General features: G+C 32.3%; 9 protein-coding genes across 15 annotated transcripts; 2 read left to right on the top strand and 7 right to left on the bottom strand.

The window, feature by feature from the left end:
- Nucleotides 1–308: 308 nt before the first annotated feature.
- Nucleotides 309–2,565, bottom strand: LOC120778096 (protein ST7 homolog). Of its 2 annotated transcripts, none has more exons than XM_040109796.1 (3): nt 2,165–2,565; nt 1,807–2,097; nt 309–1,743 (listed from the first exon to the last, which is right to left on the bottom strand). In XM_040109796.1, the coding sequence occupies exons 1-3, from the start codon at nt 2,301–2,303 to the stop codon at nt 608–610; spliced, it is 1,566 nt and encodes a 521-aa protein (XP_039965730.1). In that variant the 5' UTR covers nt 2,304–2,565; the 3' UTR covers nt 309–607. The 2 variants fall into 2 exon arrangements, with proteins under 2 accessions (XP_039965730.1, XP_039965731.1); XM_040109797.1 differs by having other exon boundaries at nt 309–1,740; nt 2,165–2,564.
- A 397-nt stretch (nt 2,566–2,962) lies between these two features.
- Nucleotides 2,963–8,588, top strand: LOC120777535 (cleavage and polyadenylation specificity factor subunit 6). 5 transcript variants are annotated; one of them, XM_040108917.1, is made up of 9 exons: nt 2,964–3,274; nt 3,331–3,459; nt 3,518–3,760; nt 4,031–4,501; nt 5,858–6,025; nt 6,425–6,951; nt 7,128–7,421; nt 7,495–7,560; nt 7,659–8,588. In XM_040108917.1, the coding sequence occupies exons 2-9, from the start codon at nt 3,391–3,393 to the stop codon at nt 7,870–7,872; spliced, it is 2,052 nt and encodes a 683-aa protein (XP_039964851.1). In that variant the 5' UTR covers nt 2,964–3,274; nt 3,331–3,390; the 3' UTR covers nt 7,873–8,588. The 5 variants fall into 5 exon arrangements, with proteins under 5 accessions (XP_039964856.1, XP_039964853.1, XP_039964851.1 ...); XM_040108922.1 differs by having other exon boundaries at nt 2,963–3,459; nt 5,861–6,025; nt 7,662–8,588; XM_040108919.1 differs by having other exon boundaries at nt 2,963–3,459; nt 7,662–8,588.
- A 3,224-nt stretch (nt 8,589–11,812) lies between these two features.
- Nucleotides 11,813–13,849, top strand: LOC120777538 (bax inhibitor 1). Its single transcript, XM_040108926.1, has 4 exons — nt 11,813–12,150; nt 12,531–12,984; nt 13,056–13,226; nt 13,687–13,849. The coding sequence occupies exons 1-4, from the start codon at nt 12,074–12,076 to the stop codon at nt 13,723–13,725; spliced, it is 741 nt and encodes a 246-aa protein (XP_039964860.1). The 5' UTR covers nt 11,813–12,073; the 3' UTR covers nt 13,726–13,849.
- A 220-nt stretch (nt 13,850–14,069) lies between these two features.
- On the bottom strand, nt 14,070–15,955 carry LOC120777536 (selenocysteine insertion sequence-binding protein 2-like). Of its 2 annotated transcripts, XM_040108924.1 has the most exons (4): nt 14,810–14,931; nt 14,691–14,700; nt 14,406–14,626; nt 14,070–14,342 (listed from the first exon to the last, which is right to left on the bottom strand). In XM_040108924.1, the coding sequence occupies exons 1-4, from the start codon at nt 14,841–14,843 to the stop codon at nt 14,098–14,100; spliced, it is 510 nt and encodes a 169-aa protein (XP_039964858.1). In that variant the 5' UTR covers nt 14,844–14,931; the 3' UTR covers nt 14,070–14,097. The 2 variants fall into 2 exon arrangements, with proteins under 2 accessions (XP_039964858.1, XP_039964857.1); XM_040108923.1 differs by lacking the exon at nt 14,691–14,700 and having other exon boundaries at nt 14,810–15,955.
- Nucleotides 15,956–15,966: 11 nt separating this feature from the next.
- LOC120777534 lies at nt 15,967–18,054 on the bottom strand. Its single transcript, XM_040108916.1, has one exon. It carries the CDS (start codon nt 18,020–18,022, stop codon nt 15,968–15,970), a length of 2,055 nt encoding a protein of 684 aa, XP_039964850.1. The 5' UTR covers nt 18,023–18,054; the 3' UTR covers nt 15,967.
- A 204-nt stretch (nt 18,055–18,258) lies between these two features.
- LOC120777540 lies at nt 18,259–18,780 on the bottom strand. The gene is made up of 2 exons (XM_040108928.1): nt 18,609–18,780; nt 18,259–18,548 (listed from the first exon to the last, which is right to left on the bottom strand). The coding sequence occupies exons 1-2, from the start codon at nt 18,732–18,734 to the stop codon at nt 18,441–18,443; spliced, it is 234 nt and encodes a 77-aa protein (XP_039964862.1). The 5' UTR covers nt 18,735–18,780; the 3' UTR covers nt 18,259–18,440.
- Nucleotides 18,781–18,889: 109 nt separating this feature from the next.
- Nucleotides 18,890–19,953, bottom strand: LOC120777539. Its single transcript, XM_040108927.1, has 5 exons — nt 19,784–19,953; nt 19,436–19,569; nt 19,197–19,376; nt 19,050–19,136; nt 18,890–18,982 (listed from the first exon to the last, which is right to left on the bottom strand). The coding sequence occupies exons 2-5, from the start codon at nt 19,478–19,480 to the stop codon at nt 18,932–18,934; spliced, it is 363 nt and encodes a 120-aa protein (XP_039964861.1). The 5' UTR covers nt 19,481–19,569; nt 19,784–19,953; the 3' UTR covers nt 18,890–18,931.
- Nucleotides 19,954–21,262: 1,309 nt separating this feature from the next.
- Nucleotides 21,263–22,374, bottom strand: LOC120777537 (ankyrin repeat domain-containing protein 54). Its single transcript, XM_040108925.1, has one exon. The coding sequence runs from the start codon at nt 22,296–22,298 to the stop codon at nt 21,315–21,317; it is 984 nt and encodes a 327-aa protein (XP_039964859.1). The 5' UTR covers nt 22,299–22,374; the 3' UTR covers nt 21,263–21,314.
- An 816-nt stretch (nt 22,375–23,190) lies between these two features.
- Nucleotides 23,191–25,307, bottom strand: LOC120778242 (protein wntless). The gene is made up of 3 exons (XM_040110003.1): nt 24,763–25,307; nt 23,839–24,701; nt 23,191–23,697 (listed from the first exon to the last, which is right to left on the bottom strand). The coding sequence occupies exons 1-3, from the start codon at nt 25,203–25,205 to the stop codon at nt 23,321–23,323; spliced, it is 1,683 nt and encodes a 560-aa protein (XP_039965937.1). The 5' UTR covers nt 25,206–25,307; the 3' UTR covers nt 23,191–23,320.
- Nucleotides 25,308–25,350: the final 43 nt, after the last annotated feature.

Raw genomic sequence — 25,350 nt, 5'->3', positions numbered from 1 at the left:
AAGTAATGTTTATTTATCAAGCACAATTAATTTAAAAATAGTTGAAATTGTAATTATATTACCTTATTATCGCGAAATAACTTTGTGCTTTTGTATACATACACAATATTTATTAAAAATTTCCTTTTTTCTTTAAATAAGAGTTCTTTAGAGTTTCAAACAAGATAAATTCCACAAAGTGCTTAATGAGTCTGCATTGTATCCTAATGATATACATATGTATGTATATGTACATAAGTACTGAAAATTATCGCATGCAAAATATTCAAAATGTACCTCCACAATGAGGGAAGCAAAATATGCCAAAATTAAATCCACTGTAAGTTTGCTTTTAATAACTTTATATTGACTTGAGATTGCTAATTCATTTTCTGAATTTAACACTTTCATATATGTATGTAAGTAATTGCTTTAAGCAACCAATTGGTAAATATTATTTGAATAAATAAAATCAAAAAATCAAATCATACAAAACAACTTAAATTAGTATCGAGCAATCTTAAAAAAAAGCTCAAGTTAAGTGTGGGTCCGACATCTTGATGCTTTCACCAACTTGTTAATGTGTCTTAAATTATTAAATTACGTTACCATTTTATGAACAACAATTTTAAACTCGAGTCAGCTGATGAAGAAAGTTACATGGCCATAATGCTTCAATGCGCTCTTTTAATATTTGAAATGGGTAGGAGATATAAAGAAGAACATTTTGTGCAAGCGCTCCCATCGGCTCAGGATACTGATGTGTAAGCAAAGCTAAAAGTGCTGTGAAAGAGCAAAGTCCTGCTGTAAATAAAATAAAGAATGGCAATTCTTTTTTGGGATAAACTGACACCTCGTGAAAGGCTGGCAGTAATTCACGATCAGCACATTCTGTACATGTTGGATATGGATAGAATAAATGGCCCCTCTCTAACGGATATGGTAACATACGAAATGTACCTTCCCATGTGCAATGAAGTAAATTTATTGCTCCTTCCACATTTTTCCAATGCTTTAAATGGAAAAAAGAATAAGCAAGCGCTTCTGAGTCGCCACGTTTTAATATGTGTTCTGGTGGCAAAATAAGAGGTTTTGTTTCCAATAAATATTTTGGTACATGCGGGTTAAATTCAACGGCTCGATGAATTGCTTCGACGGCGCTCATTTCAATGGTATTAAGACCGCGCTTTGATGCTATATCGGGCGAGAATTTATCTGCTACCGAACGAGCTTTTAATAACGCTGCTGTGTAACAAATTGTTGCCGATTTAGGTAAAGAAATATCATCATATTTGGCCAAAACTGCCTGACAGTCGGCATAAGCTTGCATCTCAAGCAGCGTCTCTATGAGATTTTCATGCACGTTTAGTACATTCATGATAGATGGAATTTCTTTGCTGAGATCACGAAATATTTTGGCTGCCTCTTTTAATTTTCCTAGCTTCCGTGCACACATTGCCAGTCGTCGTTTAATATAGATTAGTACATTTGTATCACGGCGATGTGCAGCTTCGGCTATAGGACCTTGATGTTGTGTAGCCTGTGATCTCCGGTAATTTATTTCTGCTACCTTCAGTGCTGTTTTTAATATTTTTTCTGCTTCCAAAATAGTTGTGGCTTCTTCTTCTGCTAAAAGTATGTAAGCGGGCGCGCATTCTGGATTAATTTCAAGCGCATTATGAGCGGCTTTTATTCTTTGAACTGGGTTACGTTCTCGCCAAGCTGTTTGCATTATTTCATATTCTTCTTTCCTCGCATCTCCTACTTTAAGGAATATTTTTAAAATTAGTGTACATTAGTATTATATATTGATATGTAATTAATTACCTTCGCATGTAAAGAATGTTTGATGGTCTTGTGCGCTCAGATTCATGTCATAATAAGTTAGAGGCTCTTTGTTAGTTGCCCAAAAAAAGCGTTGATATTCTGCTCCTCGGTACAAGTTCAAAGGATTGCGCCAGACTTTGCACTCTGGCATTTGCTGGCTTGAACCAGCTGTCTGATTATTAGAACTTCCTGGTGTTCCATTTGCGCTACCATTATTTCCATTCCCGTTAGCTTCAGCCTGTGCATCGCTACCATTTATCCATGGACTAATGTGGTTTATAGAGACTTGTTCTTTACAAAATAATTTTAAATATTATTATTATTAAATTGAAGATGTATAAAAAAATTACTGTTTTACCTATGAAAGATGTACCATATTTACGAAAATACCACCATTCGAAAATTAAAATTAATCCGGAAATAAGACTCGATGTTCCGGTCAAAGCCACATAAAACTTCGGTGTTAGTGTGCTTAGGAACACCGAGGAGTCCCACATTCTTCTTATATGCTCTTTTTCCTTCTCCCACCGTTATAAAGTTTTTCGGCAAATGTATACTTTCTTCTTTGGGACGCAATGACAACAGTAATATTTAGTTACAAATACCCAGCTTTTGATAATTATTTTGTTAATAAAACTGTACACTTTTATTCAAAATTTAATTATAAATTTTGCTTGTTTTATTTTTATGTGAGGGTTTCTTTCTCCACTTTGTCCAATAAGCTAAACCAAAATTTTTGGAAATATGTAAATATGTTTTATATGTGATGTTTGCAAATGCAAATTTATTACAATTTTATAGAGGATTATATGAGTTGTTGCAGATCTGCTGCCAGAAAATACCCAATTTTATTTTATTATTGAGGGTTTGGGGATATTTCGAAGGATTTAGATTTGGAAATGTTTTAAACGAATGTTTAATAATTAAATGTAAGGAAAACATAAACAAAAATTATTTACTAATTTCAGATAATCATTACCTTTATTATTATTTATTAGTTTTTTTAAACATTCAGTTTATTCAAACAATTTTCTTAACTTATTTAACACAAGAAAAGTAAATGAGGCAACTCTACTTAATTGCAAATCTGCACGAATTACCTTCAGGTGTCGCCATTATTTCTTACGCTTCTTTTTTTCCACAGCTTTCGTGCACCATTTTCTATTCGATTGCGGTATGAATTGAGAAAAATTATTTTTCTGCGGGTTATTCAGAGAAGTTATAATATTTTAATTCTTAAAGGTATAAGTTGTGAATTATATTATTAGTTCGCGTTAAAAGTATATGGTTACAGTTAGCAAATTACCATGTGTAGAAAAATGTTGCTAAAAAGTGAAGAAAAGTGAAAAAGAAGCGTAAGATTTTGTGGATAAAATTCACGTTTTCGCCGGTGTGGTTGGTATAAAAAGAGCGTACCGTTTCTAATATACATACATAATATTTAATTGAATGCTGCTCGTAACGGAGGGTGAAAATTTGTTAACAAAAGTTAACGAAATTGAAATATAAATAAATTTCCTTCAGGCTTTGGGTATTAGGCCAGTTTAAATTGTTCGGAAAAATTGAAATTAGTTAATATCGGCCATGGCTGACGGTGCTGTGCTAGATCTTTATGCTGAAGATTTGGATAAAGATTTTGCCGCGCAGAACCAAGTGAGAAAAATATATGATTTATACATTGTGTTCGAGGTTTAATTTTTATTTATATCAGGAGGAATTTGCAGCAGAAGGCGTAGATCTGTATGATGATATAGGTGGTCCCACAGAACCATCATCTGTCCCTGCCGGAGTGACAGTATCTGCAAATGCAGTTGAAAATGCTGCGCCAGTAGTTGGAGGTGATTCAGCCGCTAATGGTAGTGGCTCAAATGGTCTTTACCATCAAGGAGGTGGTAGTTTAACTCCTAATCATATGGGTCGCCGTTATCAGCTGTATGTAGGCAATTTAACATGGGTATGTTTGCACTTTCTTTAAGTTATTTCTTTTTTCAAGTTTATAATGATGCATATCCTAAAAAACTTGATATATATAAATTGAAATGAGGTATATACTGCTTTAAGAATTGCCACTTATGGGGCATATGTATATTCGTTTTCGTTGAAAATACATTTATAATCGCCATTAGCTTCATTTTTATATAACTTAAATTAAAAATATATAATTTAAATTAAAGGCAAAGGTGGTAAAGAAAAACTTTAATTTTTTGTATATATACTGTTACAGTGGACAACCGACCAAGATATTGCTAATGTTATGCGAGAAATTGGGGTAACAGATTTTCAAGAGGTTAAATTTTTTGAAAATAGAGCTAACGGTCAATCGAAAGGATTTAGTGTTATATCGCTTGGATCTGAAGCCAGCTTGCGGCTAGTTTTGGAACGTCTACCTAAAAAAGAGTTGCATGGCCAAGCACCTGTTGTAACCTATCCAACGAAACAGGCACTAAACCAGTTCGAGAGTTTGCAGAAAACACGACCGGTGCCACCGTCGCAGCAAAATGGTCCTCCACGTGGTCCGGCGCCACCAAATATGGGAGTGGGTGGGCCAATGCCTCCACATCCCGGTGGACAAGGTGTGCCTCCTGGTCATCCTCCACGTATGATTAATCCCAATATGGCACCAGGTCAATATAGACCCCAACATATGCAACAGGGTCCACCTGTCGGTCCAAATGCTGGTCCTCCACGCATGCAGGTATGTGCTATTTATTTTTTATTAACTATAAGTTATTAAGAAATTAAACAGTTTATTCCCAGTTTCTTATAATATGTTTTTTTTTCTTGGTTGCATATATTGTTTATTATACGAGGTATTTGCATCTAACCAATTAAATTAGGCATGTTTATCTGAGTAGTTCTGAATGCCAATTCAAAGATAGTCTTTTAAGTATGCTATATCCTTGATTTAATCGGTTTTAATCTTTTAAGCAATCACAATAAGAGTAGTTCTTATATCTCTTTATGATACTTTGGCTGGGAAAATATGTACAGCCTTAAGAAATTATTTAAAAACTAAAGAAATTTGTTACTTTTTGTATTACTGTTTTAAAATTTTTACATGCCAATGTTCATGGCGTGGCTTTTCTGATTTCCAAAATATATAGTACGTAATTCATCCAAAATTATTTGAACTATTCAGAACACAAATTTTATTTTCTGTTAACCCATTGTAGCAAAAATGTAGTTAAATATTTGTATAATATTAATGTTCAATTGATACAATATTTCATTGTAATATGAAATCAGTGTCCTTATACAATTTTTACTATTTATTTTATTTTACGCAAAATATTCTAAGAACATATTTATTTTCAAAACTTCATATTTTAAAGGTTGGAATTTTATACATTAAAAAAATTAATTTATCCAACTAATGTATCATATTTTAAGCATATGGCTTTGGTAGTAAAAATATTGGTTTTATCAACTATGTGTATTCATTTGACTTTGGTAGATAAAAGAAAATATATAATTCCCCTATACTGTAAATACTTCTTATATTAACCTACGTACATTGTAAGATTTGTTATTAGTAAAATATTCAACCAGTATTAAATGCCTCCAGATCATATTGAAGACTGTTTTAATTATATTTTTCAATTATATGTCAATTATCCATAGATCTGTACATAAATATTGTTCATACATATACATATGTTGTTTTAAGTACAAGTGCATGTTTTTTGGTAAAATAATGGGTTTCTTTATGAAAACAGAAATACCGAAAATATTTAAAGGGTTTAGCACTTCGGTCAACTCTAAACTGTTACTTTCATTTAACTTCTCTAAACTTAATTTCTTGGATTTAAGAGATTAAAATCCGATATAATATTGCTGTAAAAGAACTACGTCTGTAAAAGTCTTATAAAGATACCTACATTTGTTATTATTGCTACTATTATTGTTTTATTCCATGTTTTTATTGGACCTTTTCGATGTGATAATTCGTCTTCTTTCACTCATTTTTAAACAATGAAATTCCGCTAATGGCAAAACATTTACAACAACTCAACTGTCTTGCACATAAACTGTGTTTGTACATCAATACAAGCAGGCGCCAATGCATCAGGGAGGTGGACACATGGGACCACAACAACCATTGCCCGGTCCTCCGCCACGCTATCCACCAAACCAAGGTCAGTGGACAGCTACAGGACAGCCTCGTCCAAATGGACCAAGAGTGGGACCGCCAAATGGACCACCACAGCGACCACAAATGGTAAACCAAATAAAATTTGTAACATTGCTGTATAACAATAACGATTTTATTCTAAGGTAGAAACACACCATTTCGAAATTATCAATACACTTAGTTAATTTTATTTTTGCTTTTACATGTTTATTTATAGGTAAATTTTTTATAGTATTTAGTAACATTTGTAACTAAAAAAAAACACTCTTTAAAAGAGCATTCAGATTATTCAGATAAATTCATTTATAAAGTTCTAACAGCCTTCAAAATGTTGACCTATGTATGTGCGCTTTACCTTAACACTACTAAAAGCAGTTTTTATTAAATAACAAACATCTAGTACCTAGTCTAGTAAACTTTTTATTTCAATTATTTTTATATACTTGCATATATAAATGTTATATTTAAACGTTATTTGTATTACAGTTCCAGGGACCACCAGGGGGAATGCCCATCCGTGGCCCACGTCCAGATTGGAATAGGCCTCCAATGCATGGTGGTTTTCCGCAGCAGGGTCCACCTGGAGGACCTTCGCAGGGACCACCACATATGCAAGGTGTACCACGTGGTCCACCAGGTGGGCCACCTCAAATGGGCCCCGGCGGCCCGCCAGGAGGGCCCCATGGAGGTCCCGGTGGTCCAGCGCCGCACGTAAATCCGGCATTCTTTGCTCAGCCAGGTGGTCCTCCTCAGCATCCAGGAGGACCACCCATGAGTGGTCCACCACATGGCCCACCAGGACCACCTCCGCAAGGAATGGGTATGCCACCTCAACATGGCCCCCCACCACATTTTGCCCAACAAGGTACACCACGAGGACCGTGGCCGGGCCCAGCTCCGGCGAAACCACAAGGCCAATTCCCTGACCAAGCAATTGGACCCCAATTATCTGAAGTGGAATTCGAGGAAATAATGAGCAGAAACCGTACTGTGAGCAGTTCAGCTATAGCCAGGTGCGAAAACAGTAAATTTATTATGAAACTGCAAACTAGCGTTAGTTCTTACTAATTTTGTTTATATATATACATACATAGATTCGAGTGTTAATAAGGAAAATTAAACTATTTAATCTTTATATAAACCATACAATCTTTTTTATAAAAATATTTTATATATTTTTTTTCTATAGAGCCGTTTCAGATGCAGCTGCTGGGGAGTATTCCAGTGCGATTGAAACATTGGTCACGGCTATTTCACTCATAAAACAGTCGAAAGTGGCTCATGACGAGCGTTGTAAGATCTTGATCAGTTCATTGCAAGATACTTTGCATGGTATTGAAACGAAAAGTTATAATCGGCGGGAACGTTCACGATCTCGTGAGCGCACTCATCGACCAAGACAACGCAGGGAGCGTTCATCGTCACGTTATAGAGAACGTTCACGTGAACGGGAACGTGAGCGCGATCGTGATCGTGAGGCTGGGTAAGTTGACACACAAACAACTAATCTTTGCTGAAGGTATTAGACTATTTAAAAACCAAAACGTATATTTCAGATACAGGGAGCGCTCCAGAAGCAGAGAACGTGAACGCCCCGTGCCAGATCACTACCGCGATGATAGGTAACTTGAAAATTATTTTCTAAATTAATTATAAAACTTATTTTTATAAATGTTACAAGTTAATTAATATTCTTATATCACTTGGTTCAAAAATAAAGTAGCTCCAGTCGTTCTGCACGACCACGAAAATCTCCAGAAGCAATTGCGGAAGTTGTCAGCGATGTACCATCAAAACGCAGCTATTATGAGGAACGTTATCGTTCATCAGATCGGGATCGTGATCGTGACAGGGAACGTGAGCGAGAACGTGACAGGGACCGGGATCGGGAAAGGGACCGTGATCGACGTGAGGAGCATCGCTCGCGACACTGAGCAGAAAATGAAGCACGTAGAAATTTAAACCAGCACATGCAACAAAATAAATAAATCTATACAATAAGAAAAGATGCTACGGTACACTTAAAGTGGTACATTTATTGTATTGTATGCAATGCTTAAACCATAGAGAAATAATCAACAATTATTCAACTTTTACGACAGGCCCCATAGCAAACATACGTTTGCAAATTAACACTTTCAATTGATTATCATTATATTAAATAGATTTAAATGATCTAAACATGCTGAAATTAAATAATTTTTAAAGAAATCGCAAAATGCGGTTTAAACATAGACGACTTCGATGGAAAACATAATTAATTCAGTGGAATCGTCTTGATGAAGAACTATACATACATACATAGATGTAAACTCTTAAGTCGGAAATCATCAATTTTAAAATACAACATGCACATCTTCAATCAAGATTTATGCTGTAGAAGGAAATGAAGTATTCAATAACGGAAATATGGAACTAACCAGTACTAATGAGCCTGTGTGTGTGTGGAAAGATTAAGAAAAGTGAATAAATTATTTGAAGGACATCTAATTAAAGTTTTATTAAGTGAAATCGTAACAACTAACGGCGGCAGCAGAACCGGTTTTCGTGTTTGCGGCATTAATCCTGCGCGTTCACATCCGAAGAAGATTGTATATTGATATTTCCATTTATTAATAAAAAAAAATATTTTAAAATGTTAAATTGCAAACTATTGTATTGTCTTTTATGCTGATATACCTATAATTATATAAATATTCCTATATTTATATGCACCATTGTTTTGTGCGTGGCTATAACAATTGTTATTTATTATTTCTTTGTTTTATCATATTAATTATTGTTGTTAACTTTCTTCTTATTACAACATTGTTTCCAATGTTTATTTTCAATTGTATGTATTATATCCATATACTAACTTAAAACATAGTAACAACTTCTGTTTGCACACACATTACTAACACAGAAAACATCTCATAAATTCTACTCCCAACGGTATACTTAGTATTCGACAATCTCAAAGTACCTAGAATTGTAAGTTTAACATTTTCGGTATATGGTTTTTATACTTATTACTCCTTTGTAACACCATTAGACTTAGACATAACGAAAACTTTGTTCAATATATTTTTTTTTTCAATCACTTGTGTAAATTTCGAATTTGTTGCTTAGAGGAGTTTTAATTTTTTCCTTAATCACATTTTCATCTTATGTACACTTCAATGGAAGAGAAATGTGTTTAATCTTTGTATAATAATTATGGGCGAAATTAAGCGTGATTTCAAATTTTTTATTGTGACAATCGTAAATAAGATTTTACGGGTTCAATCCTATTAAGTATGTTCAATATAGATGAAAGTGTAGATATACTAACGCCAAAACTATAAATTAAGTGGCTAGCGCAATGTAATTGACAAATTTTATTTTTTCTCTTTATTTCTTCAAACTGTCCATCGCCTTACGATAGATACTTAATAAGAAATTTGTAAAAATAGACAACAAAAGGAACTATGATAGCATTTAATTTGAAATGTATAAGTTTACCAGTTATTGAATGTTTTTTTTTTTTAATTTGTTCTTAAAACATTATCCAGTATTCATTAATGCTACATATATTTTTGAGATACATATGTATATGTATATTTTACTTATTATTGTAAATCATACATATATTCAAACCCTGAAATTTTTAATTTTGCTCAGCATAATAGTATTCCATCTATCTTCATATCCTAATCTTAAGAATAGCACTGCAAGTGGTAGTGTAATAATATTATTGTTTTTTATTATATTATATTTTTTTTTTTTTTAGTTTTGCTAAAATTGAATTAATTATGCATATACGTATATATATATAATATATTATTATATAATCTATAAATTTCATATAATGATATGCTTTAATTGCATTGATACCTTTCTTACATAAAACCAAAAAAGTCAGTAATTTTTAATGAGAACTATTTATTTCCAATATTTATTTTTGTGATTTGAAGTTTTTCAAAATGCATTGTATATACTAGTATAATCTGTGATATAATACGGTAAAAATGTACACCATCTGTGATGATGGCATTATTACTGTTTTAATTATAAAGTATTGATATGATTAATTAAAAGCAGGTAAAAATACTCGAAATATTCATATTGAATAAGTGGTGTATGTAAGGCTGTAGTTATCGGATGTTTGAGCTCTATTTTATTTTTATAACGGTTACCAAAATAATAATCAAACAATTGTGAGTAGTTATGTTGCAACTGCAAATTTGTTATCATCCGATAACTTATGCATTTATATTGTTATGCTTTTTTCTATTCCCATTTTGCTCAATTACAAGTACATTAATGTACTTTAATCCAAATTGAACTGTTAAAAATTTTTGCATTGCCATTTTACATTTAAAGTGATATTTAGAAAATAATTACAGTTTTTCTGTATTTGAACTAATGTATTAAATAGCTATTTGAATTATATAAACCATCAACTATTGTTATGAACAGTGAAAACTTTGTGGTAAATTAGTATGTATGTGCACTCTCTAACAAGAAATCACGCTCGTGCTCTAAAAAGCCATCCACTAAGTCAGTAAGTTAATAATTTCAGTCAGGTTCGTTGTTTATAGATGCAAATTATTTTATTTAATTAATAAAATAAAGAAAAGTTAAAGATGAATTTTTCCGCCAGGAAAAGTGGAGCAATCGCTGGTAAGTGTAAACCGATTTCTTGTTGGAGAGGAAAAGCATATTTAAAAATAGTTGATGCAAAATACAAATATTATGTAAATGGAAAATATTAAAATTAATCCTAATGAGACTTACCGTACGCAGATTTCAAGCACTTTATTTTTACAAGAAGGATGTTAAAGAGATTTTTCTTTATTATTTTGTTTCAACTTTACGAATATTAGATTTATTAATAATAGCATAGCAGTTATTTTATAAGTGTCAACATATTTACAAATAGTTAATTAAGGAATATATTAATGACATTTTCATTAATACTAAGCTCATTGGAGCTAGGCCACCAATGCTCGTGTGCCTTGTCTTTTAATATAAATCATATTCAGACGTACGTAATATATACATAAATAGGGTGGTTTTTAAATACACTGTTTTATGTATTTATTCTAAACAAGTTGTTCAATAAACTTCTGTAAAGTGGCTTAAAACTGTACATGAAAGTCCTTCGAATGTCTTAAGTCGGCCACATTCTTTAAACACTACCAAAATTGTTTAAATAAAAATATTCAGGGAGTCACAATTTTCATTTTACAATTGAAATAAAATAATTGTAAATCCTTCTTCTAAATATAATTTTGTGTGCTCTGAAGCTACAATATATCCTTTGTACAGTTTTTTTGAAATAAAATTGTATATTTTACTTAAAACAGAAATAAATTAAATCGCACAACAATAATGCGTATGTTATGTAGGGAAAACGCATTATGTATGTATGTACGTACAAGTAACAGAACAATCAGAAGAGTAAGTAAAACATAAACGCAATCATATTCTAATTTTGTTTTACTTTGTATATATTACTATTATTTTGGTGTTTTCTTCTATTCTCAACGTATTTATTATATAAATTTAATAGACTAAAACGAAGAAAGACGAATATTAACGGTTTGGTAGATATCATCATTTACCGTCAGGGTAGCTGCATAGGACATATGTAGGTATATTAAGTTTTCTTTCTGCTGTAGAAACCGAATTTTAATTTCCATCGATTGCGTATTGTTTTATACATTATATTGTTTAAATAAAATAAGATAAATTGACAATATCTGATATCTTCTAATGGGATAATACTTAACGCAAACATTTCATTCGTGTGTAAATAAAAATATTTTCAAAGAGCCTGGCATCACCAACCTGTGGTGAAAAATGTACAAAGCGATTGCAATAAAAAGCAAGTAAAGAGTTTCGGAGATGATTAGAAATTTATTGACAAGAAACGCGAAAACGTCTAGAAGTAACGAGTCGTAATACATTAGAGAAAACTTGTGATTACTTTGAAACTGAAAATTTATTAAAGCAAGATATAAAGAGAGTTTTTTGTCAAAATAATTGAAAAGAATCAAAACCTAAAAAATAATAAATTTATAGTTATAATAACAACAATAATTCCACGGAGGTAAACCCCACGTATCCTCAACAGAAATTTCGCAATACGTTACGCCACTTTGCCTTGAAATGGCGTCTTCGACTGCAACATATGCAAATTTCCAGGACAGAGTCCAGGGTTTCATCAATGGATTGGGTGATAAATAGTGAGTATCTGTAAAATCTGGTGTTATCAAAATCATATACTCGTTTGTTCTGCTTAGGTCGAAGTACAGGTGAATTTATATATAATGTGTACATAAGTACATGTACTGATAAATTTAGGTTTTGCGTTTTTATGAAATGGCCACTTTTTGTATTCACCAAATTTTTAAAGAATTTGATTTTTTGATAATATATATATGTAATTTAAACAGAATACACATATATCCATTTATACATATGAGTTGGTTGTAATATCTGCATAGGACCACGTCATTTTCATTTACATATATGTCTACATGCATAATAAATAAGTATTAAGAATCGCAGATGTATATTTATCCCTCAACCCATATTAAAGGAATGAAACCATATTTTATTACAGTGAACCGTATGTGCGTACTCATTTGGCCAAAGTGTACATGGTACTTGGAGCCGCAACGGCTAGTACTGCGGTAGGAGCGATGTTACAGTTATGGGGTGTTATAAATCTTGGTTTGATAGCAGCACTGGCCTCCTTGGGGCTTGTGTTGGGTCTACATTTTTATAGAGATGATGGAAAAAACTACTATACACGCTTTAGCATGTTGATGGCATTCGGTTTTTGTTCAGGACAGACTTTGGGACCGTTGATGCAATATATAATAAGTATCAATCCATCGATAATAATAACCGCGCTAACAGGCACTGTGGTAACCTTCGTTTCACTTTCATTGGGTGCTTTGCTAGCGGAACGAGGAAAGTATCTTTTCCTGGGTGGATTGCTGGTCAGTGTAATCAATACTATGGCAATATTAAGCCTCTTCAATATGTTTTTCCAATCATATTTTGTACAATTGGTAAGTAAAATAGTTAAGTTTATTACACTTTTTGAAATTAATTTTGTAAATCACTTTGTTTTTAATTACAGGCGCAACTTTATGTCGGCGTATTTGTAATGGCTGCCTTTGTGGTCTTCGATACACAAAACATAGTGGAAAAATGCCGGGCTGGAAATCGAGATGTTGTTCAACATGCATTAGATTTGTTCTTTGATGTTTTAAGCATGTTTAGACGTTTATTAATAATTCTAACGCAAAAGGTAAAACATTTACACAAATGTTGAAAGTGTTTGTAGAATCTGCGGGTGTTTGTTGTTACTTAAAATTTTATGCTTATATAGGGTTTGGCTCTTTTACATTTTTAAATTGTTAATTTCCGTCTGTGTTCGAATATTAACTACACAAATTAGATTGATCTTTAACTGTAGTAGCAGATGTAATCAAAGTTCATTTGCGTGTACAAAATTTCGGTTATGAAAAATATTTTCTAATTATAAAAAATAAAAATATTGCAGCTTAAGCATCATTTGCTCTCATAAATTTCTGATTGCCGTGCTAGTTACTGAAGTTTCCTAACTAAACGTAATATGCAAATCCAATGATGAGAAATTTGTTTCAAAAGTTAATCACATCACCCTACGGTATTCAAACTATTTAATTATTTTTTTTTTTTAAGAAAATATATATATTTGTAAGTCAATAATTTATTTTTTTTTACAGGAGGAACGTAAACGTGAGGAGCGTCGTAAACGGAACTAACTGAAAATACCTTCGCGGAATGTCCAAATATTAATATTTTATATGTTAAATATCTTTTCATGAATAACTTATACCCAAAATTCAGCATTAATATTATATTATATTTCAAATCAAATACTAATTACTTTGGTTTGTTTATCCCATGTTTCGTAAATACATCGGAAGATTGTGTAGTTGTTCTATTTTCTAAAAAAAATGAAAGTTATTGTCTGAAAGTTAATAGGATGTAAAATTGTTGAAATTTCACAATGTAGTGAACGTTTGATTAAAAGCAGTTGGAAAAAAATTAATCAAACTAAAAAGTTATTATGGAATTAAATATAGGAAATTGATTGCAAAAGTACTTATTTAGTCCCAAGTTTTTAGATTTGTTTATTTTATTTCAGCAGATCGTACAATTGCAAGATCTTCATAAGATTTTCTTGCTATTTCTAACTCTTGTAACAACTTTAGAAATATATCACGTGCTCCATCGAAATCAAGCACCGCGACACAGCCAACCGGGGCTTTCTTAAACAATGTATATGCCAATTCACGACGCCTTAGTGAGAAGAGATATGGAATATTCTGCTGTTGGCACTGCTTCTTAATATTGCAAATCTTCGCATCCAGTCCGTCTATAATAGAAATAAAATAAATTTATTTGAACAAATTATAGGCAATATTTGCATTGTTTCAACCTTCGCCATCACATTTTTCACAGTCTGGTGCAATGATTATCAATTTTACTTTGTTTACAAGTAAAAAGTTATTGGCTTCACGAAATCCTACTACGAAACGTCGATGAGCATGAGCCTTTATTGCATTTTGAGCGACGGCACGTTTTTGAAAGCGATCAAGTTCGCGGAGTAGTTGCTCAGTAAGTTTTTTCAATAGAAGAGTTGTGCAATTGTCGCAATAACTAAAAATATAAATTATTTGTTGATAGTAAATATATGTGAAGCTTTCATTTGAAAAGCCCTTACTTTAACAATTCTTGAGGTGGCAGAAGAAATGCAAATAATTTTTAAATGTTCAAGAATTTATTAATATTTTTTTAATTTTAAAGTATGAATATTGGTAAGTTTGTAGTATATATTTATACCTTCTGAATCGTCTCGAGTGAGCGGTTTTAACATATTCTTGTGTAGGCTTCAATTCGTTACTAACTGGCTCTTTTTCTATTTCTTTGGAATCAATAGAAAGAGATTCAATTAGATGCACAGTTTCCTGTAGTAATTCTGGTTTTAACTGAGGTTTTTGTTGATTGTGTATTTTCTGCTGCCTGTAGTTCAATATAGCTTTTTTCAACTTGGTATACTTTTTTCTTTTACCACCTTCTCTAGTCTTTCCTCGTTGCTTCCCGGTTTTATGCGTACGATTTCCAAATTTGCAAACAGTTCGGTATTTTAACTTTGTTTCCTTTTTTCTTTCCTTAGAAGTTTTAATAAGAAAATGGAGTAAATTAAAGGTTGTACCTCCACCACATTTCACAGCGCTTTTTTTCCGAAATTTGGCATTTTTTAATTTACAGAAGGGATCATCGTTTTCAGTACCTTGGTTCTGCTTTATATTTTCGAAGGTTTTTCTGTCAATAACATTTAGTTTGTCGGAAGTACTTTTATAGTGAGCGGCCATGTCATTAAAATTGTATTTCATATATGTTTACAACTTTTTCTTACTAAAACGAACTCTTAACAATTAAATTTTATTTTGTACAACGAGATTTATAAAAAAAAAAACAGACTTTGAATTTCACAGCTGTATTGTTTACCAAGTGTTCTCACTGTCAATAATAGATGCTATTGTTTTTGTAGTTTGTACTACATTTATTCGTTATCGATGTGAACGGAAGGATGGATTAATTCCGGAAAGTATGGATGTGTTTATGAAATTATTTGCGAAAATTTACAAATCAAGTCATTTTTGTTTTGTTTGCAGTAGTGTGAATATTACGCCGAGTAGTTCATTGTCAAATACCACTTTGTCCGGTTAACAAAAAAGAGCGTTTAGATCATAATGCTAATTATTATCTTAAAGGTTTTAAGCGAGTTTTCGAATGATCTCAGTTATACTGAATGATTAACAGGGACATAATTAGTAAAAAATTGTAAATTTTGTGAGTAAATAATTCAAAAATAAGTTGTGTTTAATACAAAGTCAAAAAAATATACATCCATATATTCATGTGTGTGAAATGTAAGTTTATGAATATATATTCTACTTCTTCTACAGACCTGAGATCAAATAAAAAAATTTATGTTTAATATAGAGGGAATATAGTTTTTAATTGCCAGTTTACATCGCTCCATTCAACAAATTGTTCTACATCCATTTTCTGTTTACCTATATTGTCGAATTTTTGATATTCAACTATAGTTTTTATGTATTCCAAACATTTTCTCATTTGAAGTGAGTGTAGTTTTTGGCGTTTGCAATAGCTGAGTAAAGCTTTCAATTGATCCAAGGGTTCCATTTGAGCCAATACAAAGCCAAATATATTTCGCACATCCACCTTTAAATGCATTGGAAATACTCGAGAATCCGTTGCACGTCCACGGGGAAACACAATCAAGGTGGGCGTTTTATCAATTTTAAACTCCCAACTTAACTCATCTAACGATGTATTTATACGTACGATTTGAATGCCTGACGAATCGTCAAGACGAGCTAATAATTGTATAAGTGCCTGTGATACAAGTGCTGAGAATGTACATAACGGCGAATAAAGCAGTAAAATTGTGGTTAAATTGGACTGCTCTATTTTTTTCATGAATATTTCACTGTTAACGTTTTCAATAAAAACCTTGTTTTGAGGTATTTCTGTTTTTATTTTAAAGTAACTACTTGTTTTATACGCTGTAAGGCTATTATTATAATAACCCCGTACAAAGTTTTCCAACTTGTCGTATTCAAATAAATCTTGCGACAAAAAAATACTTTCTTTCAAGCGATCAGCTATTATCATTGTTACTAAGCTCTTTACATTCGTCTCCTTAATTCCCAAAGTTTGAAAAAAATCCATGTGCTTAACTTCATCCAAAATAACAACAGATAATGATTGATTTTGGTTCGACCTGAAATCGACCAAATTTGCTTCGACAAATTTTTTTAAATATTTTGCGGCTGCTATTTTTCTTTTGGGCGAATTAAATTTTTTGCTTCGTAAACATTTTGTAAGTTGCTTAATATTGAATTCCAATCCATTTTCATTGTCACAGTTATCACTCAATTGGCACATCAATCGCTTAAGGTGAGCGTTTAAGCCGTAGTAATATCGTAAATTCCATAGGTTAACATATTCTTTAGCTACACATGTGCGTGGGTTTGATGTTTTAATTTTGTCCATCGCATATCTTAAATAATTAAGCTCTTCAAAAACAAGCAGATCATGTTGCAAATAGTTTAGAGAACATTCGTCTTTAATGGAAATTTCAGGATTTGTTAAGTTAAACATATATTCGTAGAAATAGTCGTTCGCAATTACAGCCAATACGGGCGACAAGCGTAACTGACTTGCAATATTTTTTGGTGAGTTATAACCGTACAAAGAATTAACTGACAGCAACACCTTAGATTTTAACCACGAAACGATATTGCTAACGTTCCAATCTTTTGGTAACAGCTCTATATCTTTATTAGTGATGAGTAAAATTTGTGATTGTGTTTGGTTGTTATTATTCACTTTGTCAATAATAATATCCATTGGTGTTCCAAATGTTGTGGCAAATCGAAAATTTGACTCTGGATCAATTTCTAGCCATTTGACGCCTGCACTTACAAACTTCCGAAACTCAGGTTGGAAGAGATCAGGAAAAACTCCCAATACTACAGCATCTCTTTCCATTCTCATTTCTTTTAATTCACTCCTTGAATGTAATCTTTCCACAGGTAGAAACAGGTTGTCAATAAAGATATGAAGAGCTGTTGAACTCCAATCCCCGTTATATTGTAAACGAATTCGTTGACCGTATTGTACTAATAAAGTTGGCCATTTGTTTGGAGCTCCTGAGCCAAGCGCAGACGTGTGCGTTTTACTGCAGTTGCATGCAAGGTGATAACAATCGATGGTAGCGAAAAAAATGTTTTCCCGGTAATAATGTGCAATGTGTTCGTATACCTTTCGGGCTATTCGACTATCATCGCTCCACGATACATGATAAAAAAGAAATGATAACTCATATTGTTCAGCTTGTTGACGTATTTCATTAACAGCTTCTCCTGGACATTCAATAGGCGATGCAGTTACGATTGAAATAAACAATAATCTGCCAAATATAAATAACACGTAAGAAAATATTTTCCCCCAGATCAACATCTTTTCTAATTGGATATAAACAGCTGTAATTGATTATGATATGAATATGGAGGCAAACACAATCGAAATTAGTTAAATAGGGCTGCCAACCTTTTTTAATCCGGAATAGAGAAAGCCAACATAGCATATATAAAAACATGTATCTGCAAAATCTACGAAATTTTTTTGGCGGCAAGGGGAAGATTTTTTTTGCCTAAAATAAAATGTCTCTTAAACAAAAAGAGTTAAAATATCAATAGGTTTTACTACTGTGTATTTGAGAACTAAAAAATTTTAACACTAATAAAAGTACGCAAAAATAAATAAAGTAAACATAGTTATTCGTGACATTACATAAATTTTACAATTTTTTTTATCTTCAAAGTACATGATTAAAGTCCCCTTTTGAACAACCAAGAATTTTAAATACGTTGTAGGTTCAAGTTGAGGTACTAAGTGCTGTAGTTAAATTCAATATACTCATTAATGCTCCGACAAGTATTTTTTCTGAAGCATATAGTATACCGCCCACTGTTGCTGTTATGGGCTGAAAATATAAAATATTGTTAACACAATTCAGTAATTGCAATGATAAGGAAATACATACACCGAGCAAATATAAAGTAATCACGATTACGCGTTGCAGAATCACGATCACAATTGATATTCCCGTCAGCATTCCTAGCAGTGTAATTAAGGTCAGAACCTCAACTAAGCGCACAGCTACGGCCATTTTGCTTTTTGTAAAACCAAAAAAATATGTTTGTTCAAAATTTCCAATTTTTCGTTTGATATACAATTTTTATAGTTTCTCTGACTTTTTTATTATTCATTATTTTTAATAATTTTCTTTCACAGCAACTTTGATCTTGCTATATTGTGGGATTTTTCGCTTCATTTTATGTCTACTGCTTTGAAGTATGATTCCATTTAATCGAATATATCAAATGCAAATTCTAGAAGTTTAGCTAAAACCATTACCTAAAATATAAAATAATACAATTGTTTAAGGAGTCATTAAATTTAAATACAGTTTGTGGATACTCACCAATGTATCTGCAATAATACTGAACGATTTCATCATAATTGTAGTGATTTCTTCGGGATCATAGAACTGTAATATTCGAAATACAACCTTCCAAAGAAAACAATAATTGGATGAAAATGTTTATAAAATTTAATATTATAAACTTACAATTGCAGAAGCTATAATAAATAATGGCCAAATAACCGCCATTACTAAGCGAACTGCCCATATTATTGTATACCATGTTATAAGGAATAATCCAATGTAGGCAATGATCGTACCGTAGTCGTTAGGCAAATTCATGTTTTTTGTTAACCATTCATAAAGTACACAATGCAGAGGTAAGTCCTAAGTAAATCATTTAAGAAGTTATTTCCTTTGTTTTTCATTTCATTTATTATACTCACCGTCCAATTGCCAGTTTCTGTTGATTGGAAAGGGGAATATGACATTCTTTTTTAGAAATTTTGATAAATTAAAATTTGAACGAAAAATGTTTGTCATCAAAGATTTCTGGGCTAAACTGTTTCATATAGATTTTCTAAAATGAAAGCATTAAAATACCCCGATGAGTATTTGGGTAGATGTGTATGCACCGCATTTTCAGTACGAGTAGAAAATTATTTAGTATTGTAATAAGATATACTATATTATCATATGCATAAGTTGTACTATGAATACACAAATACTTTAATTATATTAATTTACTATGTCTATATTGTGAATAAATTTTCGATATTTTTTGTTGCGCGAACCTTCGAAATACGTGTACCACAACTATTTGGTGTTTACACCACAACGTTTGTTTACGATGAAATATTTATAATATTTTCGCATTCATGCTGATTTGTATTTCTTTCGCATATCCGAAATGTTATCTAATTTTGTTTATAGTAATGGCCGTTTTTAAGTTGATCAGACGTTTTTTTAACGGTAAAATAAAATATTGATGCTATAGCAAAATAATTAAATGTTTTGTTTTTGTTTACGTCTTTGATAATGTAATTAATATATTTAACAAAATATAAGAAAACCTCTTTTTTGATATTTGTTTATATTAAAACATAAACATTTAAAAAACCAAAACATATGTTACGTAGAGCTACCAAGTTCTTAAAAATTATTATTATTTCTGAAAGTCGTCAAATACCCTCGGTTAACAAATGGCAGCGAATTAGCCAATAAAAATCTGCACTTATTTTTATATTTAGAAGCAATTTAGTATATATGCCTCTAAATTTAATATACAATTTTAATTCTGCCATTAGTAAAGTGTCAAAATTTTAACAAAAAAATTTTCAAGAAAAATGCGATTTTTTAATCTTTTGTTTGAATGGCAAATGCCTTTATTTTCACACTCATTAAATTGAAAATACATACAGTTTAGTTATTTTATCAGCAAAGTTATTTATCGTTTCGGTGTGGTAGTTTCTCTACTATACGTAGGTTTTTAGTTCACATTTCGCATATATAAACATACATACATATATGTATTCTGAATGCATATTATATATTTGTTGAATTCTGTTCTGATTGATTTCTAGGTATATTTATGATGGATATTTTGTAATTATATCTCCTATATTTTTCATTTACATTATAATTTGTATGAATATACATACATAAATATCTATGTTTATGTATATGCATATATCATAAATTTAGCTTAAATTTAAACTTAAAAATTTCGAATACCATTGTAACGTGATTTGTTTTATATTGTTATTATTTTTGCTTTGCTCGTTATTCATTATTTTGTATCGGTTTTGCCATCGATTAAAACTAAAGTCATTATTCGTAAATTATTTAAAATATGTTGACTTATGGGATCTGAAATTAAAAAAAGCAAAAAATATAACATATCATAAAAATTAAAGCCTACGCAAATATATCCAAGGATGTGCACAATCAGGACTGAAGTGTTGAAAATTGGACTGCGTTGCGTCGACTTTAAACGTAGTGAAATTCAATACTAATAGGGCGTAAACACACATATATGCACATATCAAATGTATAAAATATATATGTATGCAAAAAAAAAATCACGTGAAAAAAACTATTAAGGGTCTTTAAAGCTCCTAGTCGTATGGACCCATATAAAATATTATTAAATCACACAGAACAGGCAATCCAAAACGTTTTTATATCGAATTGCTTAAATTTCTTGATAAATAACTTATTGTACTCATTTGCTTGCCGCATTTTCTGATTATTAAATGCATTACAAACTTAAATAATGGGATTTTGCTGTTTTTTATTGAGCCATCATCACTTGTTGAATTGTATTTATTTATTGATTGATAAACGTTCGACACTTGCCAGTAATTCATCCGCTGTCTGAGAAACAACCTGATCCTGGTCGTCACTGGTACTCAAGTTCTGCAGACGTTGTTCAAGCGCAGATAGATCTTCTAGCTCACGTTGTTGTTTTACCATATAGCGTAAAATAAGCGTTGTCAGCATGCACATATCTTCTAAAATTTTCGCTGACTCGGGAGTGGGACGGTCGTAGCGTGTGCGCAATAGACGTAATTTGGCCTCGGCCAATTCAAGAGGAGTTTTACCACTGCGATCATACATATGTACACTTGCTCCACCTTGTAGAAGTACGCGTACCACAACATTAAAATTATTAGAGCTGGCTGAAATTACGGCAAGATGAAGTGGAGTATTGCCAAGCGAATCCACAACATTAGGATTGGCGCCGAACTTCAGCAACTGTTGGACGATTTGTATGTAACCTCGACAAGCGGCCAAATGCAGTGGACTCCGCTTATATTCATCAGCCGCATTAGGATCCGCTCCAGATTCTAAGACGCGTGTTAACAATTCGATATTGCAGGTGGTAGCGGCGGTGCGCAATTTGCGACCATTTGACTCAGCCAAAATATTGTTATAGTTTGAACGTAAGCGTTGCTTGCTACGCGTGCGGAGGCGCATCTTAAATTGAGACAGATGACTTCCTGACGGCAGGTTACTCGGATGGAGTAAATAATCAGAATTGAGGGGTAATGGCGGCAAGTGTGGTAGCGCAAAATGTTCGCCGCGATTCAGTTGGAATGCATTCGGACTGAAATTTGGCCACTCATGCGTGTTGGGTGAGGACGTTGGAGTGGGCGGCATTATGGCCGGTGGCGGTGTAATATCTATGATTTTTGTTATGCCACTTCCAATACCTACTGATAATCCGACTCCAATATTAACACTAACATTACTGACTCCATCGTTGCTATCATTGCTCGTCTCTACGCCGGAATCATTCGCGGCCATTGCTTATGTGTGTGTGTAATTTGAGCTTTGCGCTCTGTTAATATAAATATTGCTTTAACGGGCGTTAAACTATATATTTAATAACAGTTAAATATTAATATTATTTAGTTCTTAATTTTTTGTTGTAAATTTTTTCAATATTTCACACGCTTTCTTAAATAAACAATATTTTTTCACACATTGGAAAATTTTTTGTTTTGTGTATTTTGTGTTTTTTTCTCTTCTTCGCCTATTTTTAATAACACTCGACTACTGCTGTCAAATTGTGTAGTTGCCAGCTTGTATTCTTTTGAAGTTTCCCCATAAATGTGTTTAAGATCGTAAATTAATTTCGAAAACTACGATCAAAATTGGTCAATAAAAATATACTAAAAATTATATAATACGTATAAAAACAGCACGGTATATGTATTTTCTATTATATTAAGTACCGTTACTTGAGTGAATATTTGCTATAATTTATATATTTAATACTAGATTATAACAATGACCATTTCCCAAACTAAGAAAGGTAAATTAACGTTTTATTGTTTTTCTAATGCTCGACATTTATTTTATTCACAATATATATGTATGTATATAAATTTAAAAAAAATTTAGTTACATGCATACACTACACTAATAGTAAAAACCCTAAACGACAGCATACAAATTTATCATGTAGTCTGCTAATAGTAATAAAACATAATACTGTTGAAACTTTTTTCTTATAACAATGTACATTTGTACCTCTAACACTAATAAGAAGAAAATTTTATAGAATATACCTTCTTTTGCTTGCTAGTTTTACATTTTTTATGGCAAGTTATTAAAAAAAAATATGTGTTCACTTTCTAATTGCTTTCACATTTTTAAGTTGACTTATAGTATATAATGGAGTATGATTGATTAAAATTCATAGTATTTAAGTACAATTGTGGTATATACAAACTTATATCAATTTGCATTGCCAATATTTTGCCAATTTCAGTCTATTGTAAACGATACTGCAGTTGCATTCTACTCATGGCTTAACTACATATTTAATCGAACGCTACTTTCCTAGTAAATGAAGTAAGTGATGAAATTTCACTGGGATTAGAATCAGAAGGTAAATGGCTAAATTCAATTTCTTCATTTGCGGCTGCAGCAACAATATTTTCATTTGATTGTGTTGTTTCATCAGAGCTATTGGATGGCCATTGTTTGTGGCTTGGGGCATACAGAATAAGTAGTGCGAATATGTAGATGTTCCACATACCATAGACACCAGTCAAGAATGCAGATGTTAATTGTATTTCCATATCTTCGTCCCACTTCCATTGACCTTCCGCAACTTGTCCCATAATGAATCCGGCAACAGTTAGTCCAGCACATAGTAGTGTAGCAAGCATCAGAAATTTGAACCGATATATAAGACCTACAAATTCGTTAGAAAATATTAATCTACTTGTAGTTAATATTAGCTCCACCTAGGCTATTATCGGATCTAACAATAATCTTTTCCTTTAACAACTTCTCAATATGTATATTTGCTATAATTTCATGTAAAAATACTAACCTTCATAGTGTAGTCGGCGAGCATTAGACATAGATGGCAATGATGTGCGCTTTGCTCCGATATTTTTAAAAACTTTCCAAACCATATAGCATAGAAAAAGGAAGTAAATGCCAGCCGATATTCCAGCCAAAATAATAAAACTCATTGCCACTCTGGCACCCATAGGCGTAGTCCATATAGAATAGAATGGGTTTCGCATCTGTACACCACGCTCGCATATATCAAATATGAAAAGTGACAAACATCCAACTACAACAGCTGATAAATGTTTCCAATAGCGGGAACGTATTGTTGATTTATACGGCGACTCCTGAATTAGCATGTGTTCTCCAGCAAAAACAAGCCAGAACGAAAGCAACATTGCATAAAATACGCCTTGTCGAATATCACTCAATAGCAGCATATAGGGCATCTCAATGAATAAAGATAGATATTCCAGTGGAAAATTAAGAAATGTTAAAGCAGCACCGAGATATATCAGCATATATTCCAATAAAGCTGGTGAACGTTGTAGGATATGTACTCGCCGCCAAAACCAAACCATTATAGCCACCAAAAAGGGAAAAAGGATAGTTTTAAGAGATAACCACACTTTTGTGAAACCACCATTTTGATGAATTACAGTAAGTGTTAGATCGTGCATATGACCCAAATTGAGATTCATTTTCATATCGGTGTCAATGGGAAAACGTAAATTAAGCAAATAGAAATCGTGATGTAGATCGCCCAATTCAAACAGAGGTACCATATCACAAGAAAATAGAGATTCCTCTTGACTCGCCGTCTTCAAACTGCAATCAAGGTAACGCTTTTCAAGCGAATGTGCATAAAGTTTCCAATCACTTTTACGATCACCCTTGTTTCTATAATTATATACGAGATTTAGAATAAAATGTGATAACATGACGCATGATTTGTACGTACCTATAAGCTAAACGCGTATCGATAGTTAATTGAAGATCTTTAGGCGGCTCTACCAGTGACATGTCAGAATCGTATGCAATATCTACCTGTAAAACTCCAATTAAATTTTGTTGCCACCGGGAATAGTCAAATTCTTCTCCACGCGGCAAAGGCATTTGGAAGATATATACTATCTCATTTGCCATCTTTGTGTCGTGTTGTTCAATATCTTCTTGTGAAACGGATGCACATTTTCCCTCACCTCGTAAATGCAGCCAAAATGTAGTATCATTTTGACGCTGCGGTGTATCTTTACAGACCATACCAAGAATTACCTGATGGCCGGCTGGTAGTGGCGCCAGTAGACCACCCAAGAGAAAGCAGGAGACTTGACTTAACAGCAATATAGCAACTAATATGGCTAATTTACGTCCGCTAAGATTCTCCAGAATTGTACCTGACATTTTTGGTATGTATTAGCACCAGACTTTATTTAAAAATACGGCTAAATAAAGAATCGATATAAATATAAAAATTGTTGTATACCAGGGAAAAAAACTAAAATAAAGCGTCGCCGATAACAATAGCGACTGCGTAAGAAGAAGAAGG

The sequence above is a fragment of the Bactrocera tryoni genome, chromosome 5, assembly GCF_016617805.1.
Source record: "Bactrocera tryoni isolate S06 chromosome 5, CSIRO_BtryS06_freeze2, whole genome shotgun sequence".
NCBI classification, from domain to species: domain Eukaryota; kingdom Metazoa; phylum Arthropoda; class Insecta; order Diptera; family Tephritidae; genus Bactrocera; species Bactrocera tryoni.
The sequence above is the reverse complement of the archived record's forward strand: the minus strand, read 5'-3'. Positions and strand labels throughout refer to the sequence as shown.